The sequence below is a fragment of the Astyanax mexicanus genome, unplaced genomic scaffold (genome assembly GCF_023375975.1).
Source record: "Astyanax mexicanus isolate ESR-SI-001 unplaced genomic scaffold, AstMex3_surface scaffold_51, whole genome shotgun sequence".
Lineage (NCBI taxonomy): Eukaryota > Metazoa > Chordata > Actinopteri > Characiformes > Acestrorhamphidae > Astyanax > Astyanax mexicanus.
Window position 1 is genome coordinate 267785 of NW_026040061.1, and position 20760 is coordinate 288544.

The 20760-nt window shown below is 47.4% G+C and overlaps 1 protein-coding gene across 1 annotated transcript; it reads right to left on the reverse strand.

Annotated features, from left to right (window-relative positions):
• Positions 1–298: 298 nt before the first annotated feature.
• On the reverse strand, positions 299–16913 carry LOC125797559 (gamma-glutamylcyclotransferase-like). The gene is made up of 5 exons (XM_049474078.1): positions 16783–16913; positions 15954–16078; positions 15601–15746; positions 9581–9713; positions 299–1037 (listed from the first exon to the last, which is right to left on the reverse strand). Exons 1-5 carry the CDS (start codon positions 16853–16855, stop codon positions 873–875), a joined length of 642 nt encoding a protein of 213 aa, XP_049330035.1. The 5' UTR covers positions 16856–16913; the 3' UTR covers positions 299–872.
• Positions 16914–20760: the final 3847 nt, after the last annotated feature.

Below are 20760 nucleotides of genomic sequence, written 5' to 3' on the forward strand. Positions count from 1 at the left end.
TGGATTCTAGTGTTGTGCTGCTGATGTTGGGCGTCGCCTGCTGATTATAGGTGGGGTTTCTAAACCAGCCACCAAAAACCACAGCGAAAGATTTTATTACTGATCAGAGAATCTCTACAACTCTTCCCTCAGATCCAGAAAACAAACACAGAGACAGTCTACACCAAAACAAACACTGATCTCAGCGCTTTAGAAAGTGTTTCTACTGGTTTTACTGGTGAACAGACTGGTATGCAGTTAGCACAGCGCTAACCGTGAAGAAAAAAAAACATAAAATGAAATAAATACACAAAAACAATTTTACTTCATTAAGAATTACACGTTTATTAATCATCAAAGAAATAAAAACGATACAAATATTCTGTAGGACTTTCGCATTCTGTAGCGTCAGTTTATGCTAATGAGTTTAAAACAATCAGTTTATTATTAGTAAATTAACAGTAGTGTATCAGAGGGTGGAGCCTCAGTAATATGCAGTTAAAGAATTTGGTCTGTACGCTGATATAATAATTTATATAAATAATATTTATTTAAGGTGTGCAGTGTTTCTGACGTCAATAAAATCAGATTTGCTCTTAATCCTCTCACTTTATTAATCTGATTAACAGGATTAAACAACATTCTACCAAACTGTAAATCTGCTTATTTTACAGTAACTCTTCTGCTCTGTTTATTTCTGATTATTTTAGAGTTTAGAATTCTACAGCAGCTTTACTCTGAGCTACAGTGAAGAGAACGGTGTAAAGTGGGTAGAACAGTCATCTCTGTAACTGTCCCTGGTTCTTCGTAGTTCTTTGTGGTTCTCTGTGGTTCTCTGTGGTTCTTCGTAGTTCTCTGTGGTTCTTCGTAGTTCTTTGTGGTTCTCTGTGGTTCTAGGCGTCAGAACGACCTTTCTTCTTCAGTTTGGAATTCCTCAGAGCTTTCTCCAGTTCCTCCATCACGGGCAGTGGACCCTCGTACTTGTTGGTTTCGATGGCCTTCAGCTTCTCCTGGTAATCTTTCGGCAGACCGTTTTGCTCCGCCCCCATCATGATCACCTAGGCAACCAAACAAAAAGTCTCATATTTTACTCCACCCCATCACAATCACCAACGGCAACCAAACAAACTCCACCTCAGATAATTTACTCCACCCCATCACAATCACATACAGCAACCAAACAAACTCCACCTCAGATATTTTACTCCTCCCATCACAATCACCTACAGCAACCAAACAAACTCCGCCTCAGATATTTTACTCCTCCCATCACAATCACCTACGGGGGGGTGGGGGGGGGGAGCATAGGGGGACGGGTCGGGTTGGTGGTTTAGTAACAGCAGGACCGTAGAGCTGCAGATTCCAGGAGCTTCACTGTGAAACAGAACAGATTCTGGAGTTCAGCTCTGAATGAGCCGCCGGGTCCTGACCCAGTTCTGCTCCGACCCATTGTGTTCCAAACACAAAGAGACCCGCCAGAAAACACCCGCAACAACAGCAGCGTCCCCACCGCCTCACTATAGCCCGACCCAGAACATCTCATCCACCAAACCCCTGTTCACACTCGCTATTTACACACTCACTAACCACTGTTCACACTCCTTATTTACACACTTACTAACCACTGTTCACACTCGCTATTTACACACTCACTAACCACTGTTCACACTCCTTATTTACACACTCACTAACCACTGTTCACACTCCTTATTTACACACTCACTAACCACTGTTCACACTCGCTATTTACACACTCACTAACCCCTGTTAGTGCTGAGAGGAGTTGAACAGTCTTATGGCCTGAGGGACAAAAGACTTTCAGAGTCTGTCTGTGGAGCAGGACTGGGACAGCAGTCTGCCGCTGAATGAGCTCCTCTGCCTGGTGATGGTGCTGTGCAGAGGGTGGTGAACATTGTCCATGATGTTCAGCAGCTTGCTGAGGGCTCTCCTCTCTGCCAGTGGTGTTAAGGACTCCAGCTCTAATCCCAGCACAGAACCAGCTTTCCTCACCAGCCTGTCCAGTCGTCCAGCATCCCTCTTGCTGATGCTGCCTCCCCAGCACACTACAGCGTAAAAGAGGACGCTGGCTACCACAGACTGGTAGAACATCAGCAGGAGTTTCTGGCAGATGTTGAAAGACCTGAGCCTTCTGAGGAAGTACAGTCTGCTCTGGGCCTTCCTGTAGAGGAAGATAATTTACTCCTCCCATCACAATCACCAACGGCAACCAAACAAACTCCACCTCAGATAATTTACTCCACCCATCACAATCACCTACAGCAACCAAACAAACTCCGCCTCAGATATTTTACTCCACCCATCACAATCACATACAGCAACCAAACAAACTCCACCTCAGATATTTTACTCCTCCCATCACAATCACCTACAGCAACCAAACAAACTCCGCCTCAGATATTTTACTCCACCCATCACTATCACCAACGGCAAGCAAACAAACTCCGCCTCAGATATTTTACTCCCCCATCACAATCACCTATAGCAACCAAACAAACTCCACCTCAGATATTTTACTCCTCCCATCACAATCACCATCGGCAACCAAACAAACTCCGCCTCAGATATTTTACTCCACCCATCACAATCACCTATAGCAACCAAACAAACTCCACCTCAGATATTTTACTCCTCCCATCACAATCACCATCGGCAACCAAACAAACTCCACCTCAGATAATTTACTCCACCCCATCACAATCACCTACAGCAACCAAACAAACTCCGCCTCAGATATTTTACTCCTCCCATCACAATCACCAACGGCAACCAAACAAACTCCACCTCAGATAATTTACTCCACCCCATCACAATCACCTACAGCAACCAAACAAACTCCGCCTCAGATATTTTACTCCTCCCATCACTATCACCAACGGCAAGCAAACAAACTCCGCCTCAGATATTTTACTCCTCCCATCACAATCACCTACAGCAACCAAACAAACTCCGCCTCAGATATTTTACTCCTCCCATCACTATCACCAACGGCAAGCAAACAAACTCCACCTCAGATATTTTACTCCACCCATCACAATCACCTACAGCAACCAAACAAACTCCGCCTCAGATAATTTACTCCCCCATCACAATCGCCTACAGCAACCAAACAAACTCCACCTCAGATATTTTACTCCTCCCATCACAATCACCTACAGCAACCAAACAAACTCCGCCTCAGATATTTTACTCCACCCATCACAATCACCAACGGCAACCAACCAAACTCCACCTCAGATAATTTACTCCACCCATCACAATCACCTACAGCAACCAAACAAACTCCGCCTCAGATATTTTACTCCACCCATCACAATCACCAACGGCAACCAACCAAACTCCACCTCAGATAATTTACTCCACCCATCACAATCACCAACAGCAACCAAACAAACTCCACCTCAGATATTTTACTCCACCCATCACAATCACCAGCGGCAACCAAACAAACTCCGCCTCAGATATTTTACTCCACCCATCACAATCGCCTATAGCAACCAAACAAACTCCGCCTCAGATAATTTACTCCACCCCATCACAATCACATACAGCAACCAAACAAACTCCGCCTCAGATATTTTACTCCTCCCATCACAATCACCTACGGGGGGGTGGGGGGGGGGGAGCATAGGGGGACGGGTCGGGTTGGTGGTTTAGTAACAGCAGGACCGTAGAGCTGCAGATTCCAGGAGCTTCACTGTGAAACAGAACAGATTCTGGAGTTCAGCTCTGAATGAGCCGCCGGGTCCTGACCCAGTTCTGCTCCGACCCATTGTGTTCCAAACACAAAGAGACCCGCCAGAAAACACCCGCAACAACAGCAGCGTCCCCACCGCCTCACTATAGCCCGACCCAGAACATCTCATCCACCAAACCCCTGTTCACACTCGCTATTTACACACTCACTAACCACTGTTCACACTCGCTATTTACACACTCACTAACCACTGTTCACACTCCTTATTTACACACTCACTAACCCCTGTTCACACTCCTTATTTATACACTCACTAACCACTGTTCACACTCCTTATTTATACACTCACTAACCACTGTTCACACTCGCTATTTACACACTCACTAACCACTGTTAGTGCTGAGAGGAGTTGAACAGTCTTATGGCCTGAGGGACAAAAGACTTTCAGAGTCTGTCTGTGGAGCAGGACTGGGACAGCAGTCTGCCGCTGAATGAGCTCCTCTGCCTGGTGATGGTGCTGTGCAGAGGGTGGTGAACATTGTCCATGATGTTCAGCAGCTTACTGAGGGCTCTCCTCTCTGCCAGTGGTGTTAAGGACTCCAGCTCTAATCCCAGCACAGAACCAGCTTTCCTCACCAGCCTGTTCAGTCCAGCGTCCCTCTTGCTGATGCTGCCTCCCCAGCACACTACAGCGTAAAAGAGGACGCTGGCTACCACAGACTGGTAGAACATCAGCAGGAGTTTCTGGCAGATGTTGAAAGACCTGAGCCTTCTGAGGAAGTACAGTCTGCTCTGGGCCTTCCTGTAGAGGAAGATAATTTACTCCTCCCATCACAATCACCAACGGCAACCAAACAAACTCCACCTCAGATAATTTACTCCACCCATCACAATCACCTACAGCAACCAAACAAACTCCGCCTCAGATATTTTACTCCACCCATCACAATCACATACAGCAACCAAACAAACTCCACCTCAGATATTTTACTCCTCCCATCACAATCACCTACAGCAACCAAACAAACTCCGCCTCAGATATTTTACTCCACCCATCACTATCACCAACGGCAAGCAAACAAACTCCGCCTCAGATATTTTACTCCTCCCATCACAATCACCTACAGCAACCAAACAAACTCCGCCTCAGATATTTTACTCCTCCCATCACAATCACCATCGGCAACCAAAAAAACTCCGCCTCAGATATTTTACTCCACCCATCACAATCACCAACGGCAACCAAACAAACTCCACCTCAGATAATTTACTCCACCCATCACAATCACCAACGGCAACCAAACAAACTCCGCCTCAGATATTTTACTCCACCCATCACAATCACCAACGGCAACCAAACAAACTCCGCCTCAGATAATTTACTCCTCCCATCACAATCACCAACGGCAACCAAACAAACTCCACCTCAGATAATTTACTCCACCCATCACAATCACCTACAGCAACCAAACAAACTCCGCCTCAGATATTTTACTCCACCCATCACAATCACCAACGGCAACCAACCAAACTCCACCTCAGATAATTTACTCCACCCATCACAATCACCAACGGCAACCAAACAAACTCCACCTCAGATAATTTACTCCACCCATCACAATCACCTACAGCAACCAAACAAACTCCGCCTCAGATATTTTACTCCACCCATCACAATCACCAACAGCAACCAAACAAACTCCACCTCAGATATTTTACTCCACCCATCACAATCACCAACGGCAACCAAACAAACTCCGCCTCAGATATTTTACTCCACCCATCACAATCACCAACGGCAACCAAACAAACTCCGCCTCAGATATTTTACTCCTCCCATCACAATCACCTACGGGGGGGTGGGGGGGGGGAGCATAGGGGGACGGGTCGGGTTGGTGGTTTAGTAACAGCAGGACCGTAGAGCTGCAGATTCCAGGAGCTTCACTGTGAAACAGAACAGATTCTGGAGTTCAGCTCTGAATGAGCCGCCGGGTCCTGACCCAGTTCTGCTCCGACCCATTGTGTTCCAAACACAAAGAGACCCGCCAGAAAACACCCGCAACAACAGCAGCGTCCCCACCGCCTCACTATAGCCCGACCCAGAACATCTCATCCACCAAACCCCTGTTCACACTCGCTATTTACACACTCACTAACCACTGTTCACACTCCTTATTTACACACTCACTAACCACTGTTCACACTCCTTATTTACACACTCACTAACCACTGTTCACACTCCTTATTTACACACTCACTAACCACTGTTCACACTCGCTATTTACACACTCACTAACCACTGTTCACACTCCTTATTTACACACTCACTAACCCCTGTTCACACTCCTTATTTACACACTCACTAACCCCTGTTCACACTCCTTATTTACACACTCACTAACCACTGTTTACCTGTTCACACTCCTTATTTACACACTCACTAACCACTGTTCACACTCCTTATTTACACACTTACTAACCATTGTTCACACTCCTTATTTACACACTCACTAACCACTGTTTACCTGTTCACACTCCATATTTACACACTCACTAACCACTGTTCACACTCCTTATTTACACACTCACTAACCACTGTTTACCTGTTCACACTCCTTATTTACACACTTACTAACCACTGTTCACACTCCTTATTTACACACTTACTAACCATTGTTCACACTCCTTATTTACATACTCACTAACCACTGTTCACACTCCTTATTTACACACTCACTAACCACTGTTTACCTGTTCACACTCCTTATTTACACACTTACTAACCACTGTTCACACTCCTTATTTACACACTTACTAACCATTGTTCACACTCCTTATTTACACACTCACTAACCACTGTTCACACTCCTTATTTACACACTCACTAACCACTGTTCACACTCCTTATTTACACACTTACTAACCATTGTTCACACTCCTTATTTACATACTCACTAACCACTGTTCACACTCCTTATTTACACACTTACTAACCATTGTTCACACTCCTTATTTACACACTCACTAACCACTGTTCACACTCCTTATTTACACACTCACTAACCATTGTTCACACTCCTTATTTACATACTCACTAACCACTGTTCACACTCCTTATTTACACACTTACTAACCCCTGTTCACACTCCTTATTTACACACTCACTAACCACTGTTCACACTCCTTATTTACACACTCACTAACCCCTGTTCACACTCCTTATTTACACACTTACTAACCACTGTTCACACTCCTTATTTACACACTCACTAACCACTGTTCACACTCCTTATTTACACACTCACTAACCCCTGTTCACACTCCTTATTTACACACTTACTTACCACTGTTTACCTGTTCACACTTCTTATTTACACACTAACCACTGTTTATCTATTATTTACTCTCTCTCTCTCTCTCTCTGATGTGTACAGTGTGAACAGGACTGGAGAGAGAACAGTCCCCTGTGGTGCTCCTGCGCTGCTGATCACTGTATCAGAGGAGCAGTCCCTGATCCTGACATGTTGTGGTCTCCCAGTAAGGTAGTCAGTGATCCAGGTGACCAGGTGCATGTCCACCTCCATCTTCATCAGCTTGTCTCTCAGCAGTAGGGGCTGGATGGTGTTGAAGGCACTGGAGAAGTCGAAGAACATGACCCTCACAGCACCTCCCCCCTTGTCCAGATGAGAGTGAGCTCTGTGCAGGAGATAGAGGATGGCATCTTCCACTCCCACCTTTTCACGGTACGCAAACTGCAGTGGGTCCTCAGCATGGTGGACCTGAGGTCTGAGGTGGTCCAGCAGCAGTCGCTCCATGGTCTTCATCACGTGAGATGTCAAAGCAACCGGCCTGTAGTCATTCAGCTCCTTCGGGTGTGCCTTCTTAGGAACTGGAACGAGGCAGGAACCCTCCCTAGACGCAGACTCAGATTAAGCTCATGTTGGAGGGGCTCACCCAGTTGAACAGCACATGCCTTGAGCATTCTGGGGCACACTCTGTCCGGGCCAGCTGCCTTCCTGCTCTACCAAGTTTCCATCTTTAAACGCCCTTTTCTTTTGGTTGAGGAGGTCCTTGACGGTGCTGGTAATCCAAGGTTTGTTGTTTGGAAAGCAGCGTACAGTCTTTGTGGGAACAGCAACATCCATACAGAAATTCAAGTAGTCTGTAATAGAGGTGGGCGGATCGATCCAAATATCGATAATATCGATACCAACGCTGGTATTGGTATTGAGCAATACTCGTGTAAAAATATCGATATTCAAGCTTTTTTCTCTGCTGCACGCACTGCTGCGCACTGCTGCGCACGAGATTCACCACAGTCTACTCTCTGGTCTCTTGTTGTTTTGCACATGCGTCTCAGCAAAGCCAGCCAAACCGCCACGCAGGTAGGCTCAGCCTGGCCCCGCCCACTCAGCGCTCTCCTCGAGTCGACACGCCTCTACCTCAGGAGATTTGTGTTGAGTGATATTTTTTTACACTCTGTTTATTTAAGAAAAACTTGCATTTGAATTGCACTGAAAGGAAGACAATTCCTTATTTTTTATTGTTTTTCCAAATGACAATTCTATTAAAAAAAAGAAACAAAGAAAGAAAGAAAAGATGTCTAGTGAGGGGAGAATTTTTATTTTATTTTTTTGTATTTTTTATTTTATATTTAAACTTTGTTTTGTTACTGTTCCATTGTTTCTAAACAAAAAATGTTGATTGTGATACTAAAGTATTTTGTTATCACTTACAATGTTTGGTGAAATTATATCCTAGGTTTTTGGATCATTTGGATCTATAAAGCTTAAATATTAAAAAGTATCGGTATCAGTATCGATATCGGCAATACTGGCCCTGCGTTTACTTGGTATCGGATCGATACCAAAATTCCTGGTATCGCCCACCTCTAGTCTGTAACACAGTGAGTAACCCCCTCAATGTCCTCTCCATGTGGGTGCAGCAGCACGCTCCAGTCAGTGGTGTCATAGGAGTCCCTGAGGGCTTCTTCTGCTTCAGGAGACCAGACTCTGAATGAGCGTGTGGTAGTGGGCTGCCTCAGTACCAGTGGTTTGTACTGAGGCTGTAGGAAGACCAGGTTGTGATCTGATTTCCCCAGCGGTGGTAGTGGAATAGCCCTGTATGCATCCTTCACATTAGCATACAGCAAGTCTATGGTTCTGTTCTTCCTGGTGGGACAGTCCACAAATTGAACTGGCAGGCAGTGTAGAGTCCAGCGTTACGTGTTTAAAATCACCAGTAATACATAGAAGACATAGAAGGCGTCAGGGTGTTGTGTCTGCAGCGCTGCGACGGTGGAGTGGATGACGAAGGGCCAGCAGTTCTTCACGGGAATAAATACGATATTCCTCACTGCCCCTCATATTTAGGCTAAAAATACCCTTAGGATATAAATAAGATGCACACTAGACGTGTGTAGTAGCACAGAGACGATAAATAAACGTAAAAAAAACTCGAAAAAACACACAAAGGAGACGGAGCTACTGGAACAGGCAGCCACTCGCGTCGGCGCCAGAAGTGAAAAATAAACTCTCTCTCTAAATGTACTCTCTCTCTCTCTCTCTCTCTCTCTCTCTCGCTCTTTCTCTCTCTAAATGTACTCTCTCTCTCGCTCTCTCTCTCTCTCTCTCTCTCTCTCGCTCTTTCTCTCTCTAAATGTACTCTCTCTCTCTCTCTCTCTCTCTCTCTCTCAGAGTCCGGCTGCTGATGGAGAAACAGCAGCATGATCTGGGATTTGAATCTCAGTTTATAGACTCAGTGCTTTTATTCGACTGAGAATCCGATGATAAATTGATGAGTAAGAAGTGTGTGTCAGATTGATATTAAGTGATTATCTGATGGTTAATTATTATCATGGTTAATTCGGGGGGAGGGAGTGTTTACCTTTAGGTACTGTGGAGAGGGCGGGGCGTACACACAGCTGTTCATGATGTAGGTCCTGCAGTTCAGCTCCTGACCCCGAGTCCAAACCGACACCTCCACCGGACTGTACGCCCCCAACCGCACGTTCTCCTGCCTGCGCACACGCACACACACACACACATTATACACACACACACACACATTATACACACACACACATTATACACACACACACATTATACACACACACACACACACACATTATACACACACACATTATACACACACACACACATTATACACACACACACATTATACACACACACACACATTATACACACACACACACATTATACACACACACACACATTATACACACACACACATTATACACACACACACATTATACACACACACACACACATTATACACACACACACACATTATACACACACACACACATTATACACACACACACATACATTATACACACACACACATACACACACACACACATTATACACACATATTATACACACACAATATACACACACACACACATTATACACACACAATATACATTATACACACACACACATTATACACACACATTATACACACACACACATACATTATACACACACACACACACACATTATACACACACACACATACATTATACACACACACACACATTATACACACATATTGTACACACACACATTATACACACACACACATTATACACACACACACATACATTATACACACACACACACACATTATACACACACATTATACACACACACACACACATTATACACACACACACACACACATTATACACACACACACATACATTATACACACACACACACATTATACACACATATTGTACACACACACATTATACACACACACACATTATACACACACACACATACATTATACACACACACACACACATTATACACACACATTATACACACACACACACACACATTATACACACACACATTATACACACACATTATACACACACATTATACACACACATTATACACACACAATATACACACACACACATTATACACACACACACACACATTATACACACACACACACACACACACACATTATATACACACACACACACACATTACACACACACACACACACACACACAAACACATTGTACACACACACACAATACACACACACACACATTATACACACACACACATTATACACACACACACACATTATACACACACACACATACATTATACACACACACATTACACACATTATACACACACACACACATTATACACACACATTATACACACACACACACACACATTATACACACACACATTATACACACACATTATACACACACATTATACACACACATTATACACACACAATATACACACACACACACACATTATACACACACACACACACACACATTATACACACACACACACACACATTATATACACACACACACACACATTACACACACACACACACACACATTACACACACACACACACACACACACACACACACTATACACACACACACACACACACACACATTATACACACACAATATACATTATACACACACACACATACATTATACACACACACATTATGCACACACACACACACACACACACATTATACACACACACACACACACACATTATACACACACAATATACATTATACACACACACACATACATTATACACACACACATTATACACACACACACATACACACACACATTATACACACACACACACACATTATCAAGGATTCAAGGAGATTTTATTGTCATTCGCATCACATGTGGTACATGAGGTGGAACGAAATTGTGATCTCACGATCCAGTTTTACACCCAAAGAGCTGTTATTAATAGATATATAGATAAAAAAAGAATACAATAAAAGAAATAGAATATAAAAAATAGATAGATAAATATCCCAAAGAATAAAAAAAATAAATAGAGAGTAGAAGGTTCAGCAACATGAAGTCCAGAGTGCAAGTGTGCTATAGCAGCATGATAATGTGAATTAGAGCAGTGGAGATAAAGTGTCTCAGTGCAAGTAAAGTGGCCATGTTGGTAAACAGTAAACAGTAATTTGTCCTTGGTGTCAGTGCAGTGTGTTTGTTAAGTGGAGTTTAAGAGTCTTACAGCTTCCGGAATGAAGCTGTTTCTGAGTCTTGTTGTTTTGCACTTAATGCTCCGCAGCCTCCGGCCTGAGGGGAGTGGGACAAAAAGTGCGTGTGCTGGGTGGGTGGGATCCTTCCTGATGCAGGTGGCCCTTTTCCTGCACCTGGAGGTGTAAATGTCTGTGGTGCTGGGGAAGCTAACTCCAACAATCCTCTGTGCAGCCTTCACCACCCTCTGCAGAGCTTTCCTGTCTGCAGCAGAGCAGCTTCCATGCCACACATTGATGCTGGAGCACACGACGCTCTCCACCACACATCTGTAGAAGGAGGTGAGGACTGCGCTCCCGAGTCCAGCTCGTCTCAGCCTCCTGAGGAAGTAGAGCCGCTGATGTGCTTCCTGACCAGAGTGGAAGTGTTGTTGCTCCAGGTGAGGTTGCTGCTCAGGTGCACCCCTAAGTACCTGTAGCTGTCGACCACTTCCACTGCAGATCCTCCAATGTGCAGGGGGAGGTGGGCATGCTGGCCCCTTCTGAAGTCCACAATCATCTCCTTTGTCTTTTTTACATTGATGCAGAGGTTGTTTTCTCTGCACCAATCCTCCAGGTGTTCCACCTCCTGCCTGTAGCTGGACTCATCTCTGTTTGTGATGCATCCAACCACTGCCGTGTCTTCCGCAAATTTCACAATATGACAGCCGGGATGGAGAGGTGAGCAGTCATATGTGAGCAGTGTGAACAGGAGGGGGCTCAGCACACAGCCCTGAGGGGAGCCAGTGCTGAGGATTATGGAGGGGGAGGAGATGTTGTGAATCCTCACAGACTGCGGCCTGTTGGTCAGGAAGTCTAGGACCCAGGGAAGAGCTCAGTCCAAGTGAGGAGAGTTTGGTTATCAGTGTCTGAGGAATCATGGTGTTGAAAGCAGATGTGAAGTCCACAAAGAGCATCCGAACGTAGGAATCTTTCTGCTCCAGGTGGGTGAGGGCAGTGTGGACCACGGAGGAAATGGTATCCTCTGTGGATCGGTTCTTCCTGTATGCATACTGGTGTGGATCCACAGTGATGTTGATGGTGGCTTTGATGTGGGTCTGAACCAGTCTTTCAAAGCACTTTGTGACTATCGGAGTGAGGGCTACTGGCCGGTAGTCATTCAGACCTGTCACTGTGGAGCTCTTGGGGACCGGGATGATGGTGGCGGTCTTCAGGCAAGTGGGGACAGCTGCCTGGATGAGGGAGGCGTTGAAAATGTCGGCCAGGACGTCCGAGAGCTGGTCTGCGCAGTCTTTTAGCACCTGTCCGGGGATGTTGTCCGGGCCGGCAGCTTTCCGGGGGTTAATCCTCCTCAGCGTCCTCCTTACTTCTGCTGGTGTCACGCTGAGGGGCTCCTCTCCTGGTGAGTGTGGGAGTCTGGTGCTGGGGGGTGTGTCAGGGTTCTCAAAGCGGGCGTAGAACGTGTTGAGAGCCTCAGGCAGGGATGGGTCTTTGGAGCTTTGTGCAACGTTAGATTTGTAGTCCGTGATGCACTTGATGCCCCTCCACATGCTCTGTGGATCCTGGGAGGAAAAGTTTCCCTGGATTTTCTGAGCATATGCAGCTTTTGCCCTCTTAACTCCAGCAGTCAGCTCTCTTCTAGCCCTCCTGAGTTCATCCGAGTCTCCAGATCTGAAGGCAGCATCCCTGGCTTTCAGCAGGGAACGCACCTCTGCGTTCAGCCAGGGCTTCTGGTTCGGGTAGCAAGTCACAGTCTTGGTAGTAGTGACATCCTCCACACACTTGCTGATGTACCCGAGAACAGCAGATGTGTATTCCTCCAGATCCAGCTCCCCCTCACACTCAGCAGCCTCCCTGAAGACCTGCCAGTCTGTGCAGCCGAAGCAGTCCTGCAGCACAGCGGCGCCGTCACTGGGCCACACCGTGATGGTTTTCTGTGTGGGTTTTGAGCGTCGCAGTGGGGGGTGGTATGCGGGGACCAGCATGATGGAGATGTGGTCCGATAGCCCGAGGTGGGGGCGGGGGAAGGCTTTGTAAGCGTCTTTCACAGAGGAGTAAAGACGGTCCAGCGTGTTATTACCTCGCGTTGGAATGTTCACGTGTTGGTAAAACCTCGGCAGCGTGTTCTTCAGTTCTACGTGGTTAAAATCCCCCGCTACCACGTAGAACGCGTCCGGATGCTTGTTCTGAAGCGAGCTGATGTTGTCATAAAGCTCCTTCAGCGCGTTGTTAGCATTAGCATCCGGTGCTATGTAAACAGCAATCACGAACACCGCCGAAAACTCACGAGGCAGATAGTGAGGACGACACTTTAAAGTCAGCTGTTCTGTCGCCTCGGAGCAGTGGCTGTTTACCAACACGCAGTTTGTGCACCAACCTTTGTTTATGTAGACGCACAAGCCGCACCCCCGGGCTTTCCCGGATAGCTGGCTGCGGTCCGCTCGGAAGAGCTGCCGGCCGGCGAGCTGGAAGGCTGAGTCCGGCATGGTCTGGTTCAGCCAGGTTTCCGTGAGACAAATCACAGCGCAGTTCCTCATCTCCTCAGAAACATTCATCCTCAGCCGCAGCAGGTCCAGCTTGTTATCCAAAGAGCGGACGTTAGAGAGGAAAAGCGACGGAATCGGGGGTCGGTTAGCATTAGCCTTTAGCCTGGCTAGCACCCCAGCGCGTTTTCCTCTCTTCTGACGCCGCTCGCACCGCCTCCTCCTCTTGCCCTTTGTCTGCAGCGATCCGCTCCCCCACGCCGGAGCGCGGAGGAGGTGCAGCTTGCCCAGCGTAGCTCGGATATTATTGTCCATAGTTGCTGTTTTACTGACCAAACTGTCCTTAATCCTCAGAAGTTCGGTTCTGCTGTAACTCACACGCGTGGGGCACGTAAAGTCGGGTTCAGAACCGACGTAAAAACAGCTCAAAATAGGGTGTTCGCTAGGAGCGTGAGAAGCCGCTGCACTACTGCGCGCCGCCATCTTGCAAAGACCACACACACACACACACACATTATACACACACACACACATTTTACACACATGCACACACACACACACATCACACACACACATTATACACACACACACACACACATTATATACACACACACACATTATACACACACACACATATTATACACACACACACATTATACACACATATTATACACACACATTATACACACACATTATACACACACACACACACATTATACACACACATTATACACACACATATTATACACACACACATTATACACACACACACACACATTATACACACACATATTATACACACACAAGCACATTATATATGAATGAGTCGGTAATTTGTGAGTCAATTAGTGAGCAGTAATGAATGAGTGTAATGAGTCAGTCAGTGAGTCGGTCACTGTGTGAGTCAGTAATCTATGAGTGAGTCTGTGAGTGAGTCACAGAGTGAGTCTGTGAGTGAGTCACAGAGTGAGTCAGCGAGCGAGTGAGTCAGTCAGCGAGTGAGTCTGTGAGTGAGTCTGTGAGTGAGTCTGTGAGTGAGTCAGCGAGCGAGTGAGTCAGCGAGTGAGTCAGTGAGTGAGTCAGTGAGTGAGTCAGTGAGTGAGTGAGTGAGTCAGTGAGTGAGTGAGTGAGTCAGTGAGTGAGTGAGTGAGTCAGCGAGTGAGTGAGTGAGTGAGTCAGTGAGTCAGCGAGTGAGTGAGTCAGCGAATGAGCGAGTGAGTCAGTGAGTGAGTCAGTGAGTCAGTGAGTGAGTCAGTGAGTGAGTCAGTGAGTGAGTCAGTGAGTCAGTGAGTGAGTCAGTGAGTGAGTCAGTGAGTCAGTGAGTGAGTCAGTGAGTGAGTGAGTGAGTCAGTGAGTGAGTCAGTGAGTCAGTGAATCATACCTGTCTAGACTCTCCAGATCAGCCATGTTTATTTTCCACACCACCCCCCACACCTCGTCCCCCGGGCTGTGCTCGATCGTGGCCACGCCCCCTTGCCAGCGGTCACTCGCCAGCCCCTTATGATTCCCGAACACCAGCTTATAGTCCTGAACAGGAACCAGCAGAATATCCATATATATCATTATACTTATATATCATTTACAGTGTAATTATTATAGTGTAATCATATAGTGAGTAGTTAATTATAGTTATATATTACAGTGTTATTATCAGTGTATAGTATAGTTATATAGTGAATAGTGTGTGTTCGTGGTGGCCTGCGGGTGGCGCTGTGGGTGGAGGGTGGGTGGTACCTGGAGCCGGGCGATGCAGTGGACCCTGGCGGACGGGTTCTTCAGCTGCAGCCTCTCCTTCAGCAGGTTACTCCCGTAGGCGAAGTACAGGAAGGTGGTCTGGTTTTCCATGGCGGACGGAGCGTCTGCGGGGAGAGGGAGGGTCAGTGGGGTGACGGGCAGCGGGACGGTGGGCAGCGGGGTGACGGGGCATAGAACCAGCACACACACGACACAGCGGGACATGAGCACTGCAGTGTGTGACGGGAAAACACCTCCCACTCTTTTATACAGCAGCTGCTCACCCAACCATTCACATGCTAATCCTGCTAACACGCTATACCTGCTCACACACACACTATACTCTATACACTCAATATACACACACTATACATGCTCTATACACAAACACACTCTATACACACACACACACAATATACACACACTAAATATACACAAACTCTCTCTCTATATATATATATATACACACTCCATATACACACACTCAATATACAAACACTATACACACACACATAAACTACACACACTCACACACCTTTCATTTCAGAAAGTTAGGACTCCCTCTAGTGGCTTCTGGAGTTTAATGCATTTACTGGCCACTTTATTAAAAACACTCAGTTAGTAGCAGCCCCTGTGTTCAGTGTCTGGATCAGAACCAGAACATCTAGCAGAACCCAAAACCCAGATACCAGCATAAACCTGCGAGTCTGAACAGGAGCACGTCCTGGGAGATCCTGAACAGTTCAGTACAGACAGATAAATAGAGAGAGAGAAAGAGAGGAAGAGAGGGATAGAGAGAGAAAGTGAGGGGGATACTCTAATCACTTACCCAGATCAGTCAAGAGGAAGAGTCCGATCATCAGCAGGGTTCTGCTGAAGCGGCAGAGTTTTCCTCCAGCCATCGTTCTCCAGATCAGACTGATCTCAACTGCAGAGAGCCTACTGCTCCGTCCCGAGCTTTAACAGCCCTACCCAACCCCCCCAACCCCCCTGTCCCGAGCTTTAACAGCCCTACCCACACTAAACCCGCTCCACCCCCACCACACTCCTGTCCCGTGCTTTAACACCCCTAGTGGCTTGTGAGTGGAGAGGGTGAACAGTTTTAAATATAAATCAGAGAGGACTTCAGGTGGACGTTGAACACCACTCAGCTGATCTAAAAGGCTCAACAGCAGCTGTAGGAAGTTCAGGATGTCTACAAAGATACTCTGCAACTTCTGCAAGTGGTAAAGACTGTGAGGAAGATCTTTAGGACTCCACTGCCCTCTCTGCAGAGTATCTACCACCAGAGAGTCCTCAGGAGAGCTGCCTCCATCCTCAAAGACTCTACCCACCCCCCTGTTTACTCTTCTGCCTTCAGGCCGGAGGTACAGAAGTGTGAAATGCAAAACCACCAGGCTAAAGAACTGCTTCTTCCCCACTGCTACCAGACTCCTGAACCTACCTCAGAAATAACCTGCGCATTACTCTCTACACCATAGGTGGCCCACTGGCCCTGATGTGGCCCACAAGCATGAAACATCTGGCCCGTAAGGTTGTTTAAAATAAAATAGAAAGAACAAATAAAATCCCTCTCTGGACAGATTTTGTGTACATTCCTCCCCTTGACTCTCTTTCACACTCAACGTGACTTTAGTTTCTGCCTGTTCTCGTCTTACTACTCTTTTCCAGACTCCCTTCCTCCCAAATCACTAGCTGGGGCAGCGATAGTGTTTTTTGACCGCAAACCCCCCCAGCACATGTGGCCCACCATGTGATGACTTGAAAAATATCTGGCCCTTCAACACTTATTTAATATTTATATTTAGATAGTTTATTTCTTTCTTTATTGAATATTTTCTACTTTTATCTTTATACTTGGCGATGAGCAAAGAAAGAATTTCATTGTACGAGGAAAATAGTTTTTACTGTGCACATGACAATAAACTCTTTAAATCCTGAATCTATCCCCCACATTACCTCCGTGACTGTCCCAAGTTTTAACACCCCCCACCCCCCAAACACACACACATATTACATGACCCTCCTGTCCCGGGCTTTGCAGTGGGTGGGTAGGAGGTTTTTAGAGGTGATGTGGGAGCTGTGTATGTTTTAAAATAAGGGGAGGGAAGCTGGAGGTTCATACGGTGGGGCGCGGTGCAGAACCTGCAACATAGGGAACAGATAATCAGTCTGGGTGGACCTGGGCTGGTTGGGCCGCTGACGGGTCTTGGTGGGTCTCGGTGGGTGAGTGCAGTGCAGTGGAGCAGGTGCTAATCGCTCTGTTGTTAGCGGATGTTTTGGGCAGCGGGAGTCTCATTCCATTGCCCCCCCCCCCCCACTCGCAGCCCCGACCCAAAACAACAGCATGTCAGAACCCGTTACAGTCTGACCCGCCTCTCCAGTCTGGACCCCCAGAGCCATGAGGAGCCGCAGCAGAACCAGTTTGAACTGGTCTGAGTGAGGGTGACCTGCTGGGAAGAGCCTTTGTCCTGAATTCCACATCTGTCCCATCAGAGTGATCCAGCACTGACTGGGGGGAGGGGGGTCTGAACATGTGTAAGTTGGGGGTAAGAGTGTCGGGGTGGGGGGGGGTGTAAGTTGTGGGTAAGAGTGTTGGGTGGGGGGGTGTAAGTTGGGGGTAAGAGTGTCGGGTGGGGGGGTGTAAGTTGGGGGTAAGAGTGTTGGGTGGGGGGGTGTAAGTTGGGGGTAAGATGGTGGGGGGAGAATGTAAGTTGTGGGTAAGAGTGTTGGGTGGGGGGGTGTAAGTTGGGGGTAAGAGGGTGGGCAGGAGAATGTAAGTTGTGGGTAAGAGTGTTGGGTGGGGGGGTGTAAGTTGTGGGTAAGAGTGTTGGGTGGGGGGTGTAAGTTGGGGGTAAGAGTGTCGGGTGGTGGGGGGGAGAATGTAAGTTGTGGGTAAGAGTGTTGGGTGGGGGGTGTAAGTTGGGGGTAAGAGTGTCGGGTGGTGGGGGGGAGAATGCAAGTTGTGGGTAAGAGTGTTGGGTGGGGGGGTGTAAGTTGGGGGTAAGAGTGTTGGGTGGTGGGGGGAGAATGTAAGTTGTGGGTAAGAGTGTTGGGTGGTGGGGGGGAATGTAAGTTGTGGGTAAGAGTGTTGGGTGGGTGGGTGTAAGTTGGGGGTAAGAGGGTGGGGGGAGAATGTAAGTTGTGGGTAAGAGTGTTGGGTGGGGGGGTGTAAGTTGGGGGTAAGAGTGTCGGGTGGTGGGGGGGAGAATGTAAGTTGTGGGTAAGAGTGTTGGGTGGGGGGTGTAAGTTGGGGGTAAGAGTGTCGGGTGGTGGGGGGGAGAATGTAAGTTGTGGGTAAGAGTGTTGGGTGGGTGGGTGTAAGTTGGGGGTAAGAGGGTGGGGGGAGAATGTAAGTTGTGGGTAAGAGTGTTGGGTGGGGGGTGTAAGTTGGGGGTAAGAGTGTCGGGTGGTGGGGGGGAGAATGTAAGTTGTGGGTAAGAGTGTCGGGTGGTGGGGGGGAGAATGTAAGTTGTGGGTAAGAGTGTTGGGTGGGGGGTGTAAGTTGGGGGTAAGAGTGTCGGGTGGTGGGGGGGAGAATGTAAGTTGTGGGTAAGAGTGTTGGGTGGGGGGGAGAATGTAAGTTGTGGGTAAGAGTGTTGGGTGGGGGGGAGAATGTAAGTTGTGGGTAAGAGTGTTGGGTGGGGGGTGTAAGTTGGGGGTAAGAGTGTCGGGTGGTGGGGGGGAGAATGTAAGTTGTGGGTAAGAGTGTTGGGTGGTGGGGGGGAGAATGTAAGTTGTGGGTAAGAGTGTTGGGTGGGGGGAGAATGTAAGTTGTGGGTAAGAGTGTTGGGTGGTGGGGGGGAGAATGTAAGTTGTGGGTAAGAGTGTTGGGTGGGGGGTGTAAGTTGGGGGTAAGAGTGTCGGGTGGTGGGGGGGAGAATGTAAGTTGTGGGTAAGAGTGTTGGGTGGTGGGGGGGAGAATGTAAGTTGTGGGTAAGAGTGTTGGGTGGGGGGAGAATGTAAGTTGTGGGTAAGAGTGTTGGGTGGTGGGGGGGAGAATGTAAGTTGTGGGTAAGAGTGTTGGGTGGGGGGGTGTAAGTTGGGGGTAAGAGTGTCGGGTGGTGGGGGGGAGAATGTAAGTTGTGGGTAAGAGTGTTGGGTGGTGGGGGGGAGAATGTAAGTTGTGGGTAAGAGTGTTGGGTGGTGGGGGGGAGAATGTAAGTTGTGGGTAAGAGTGTTGGGTGGGGGGGAGAATGTAAGTTGTGGGTAAGAGTGTTGGGTGGTGGGGGGAATGTAAGTTGTGGGTAAGAGTGTTGGGTGGTGGGGGGGAGAATGTAAGTTGTGGGTAAGAGTGTTGGGTGGTGGGGGGGAGAATGTAAGTTGTGGGTAAGAGTGTTGGGTGGGGGGGAGAATGTAAGTTGTGGGTAAGAGTGTTGGGTGGTGGGGGGGAGAATGTAAGTTGTGGGTAAGAGTGTTGGGTGGTGGGGGGGAGAATGTAAGTTGTGGGTAAGAGTGTTGGGTGGGGGGGAGAATGTAAGTTGTGGGTAAGAGTGTTGGGTGGTGGGGAGAATGTAAGTTGTGGGTAAGAGTGTTGGGTGGGGGGGTGTAAGTTGGGGGTAAGAGTGTCGGGTGGTGGGGGGGAGAATGTAAGTTGTGGGTAAGAGTGTTGGGTGGTGGGGGGGAGAATGTAAGTTGTGGGTAAGAGTGTTGGGTGGTGGGGGGGAGAATGTAAGTTGTGGGTAAGAGTGTTGGGTGGTGGGGGGGAGAATGTAAGTTGTGGGTAAGAGTGTTGGGTGGGGGGGAGAATGTAAGTTGTGGGTAAGAGTGTTGGGTGGTGGGGGGAATGTAAGTTGTGGGTAAGAGT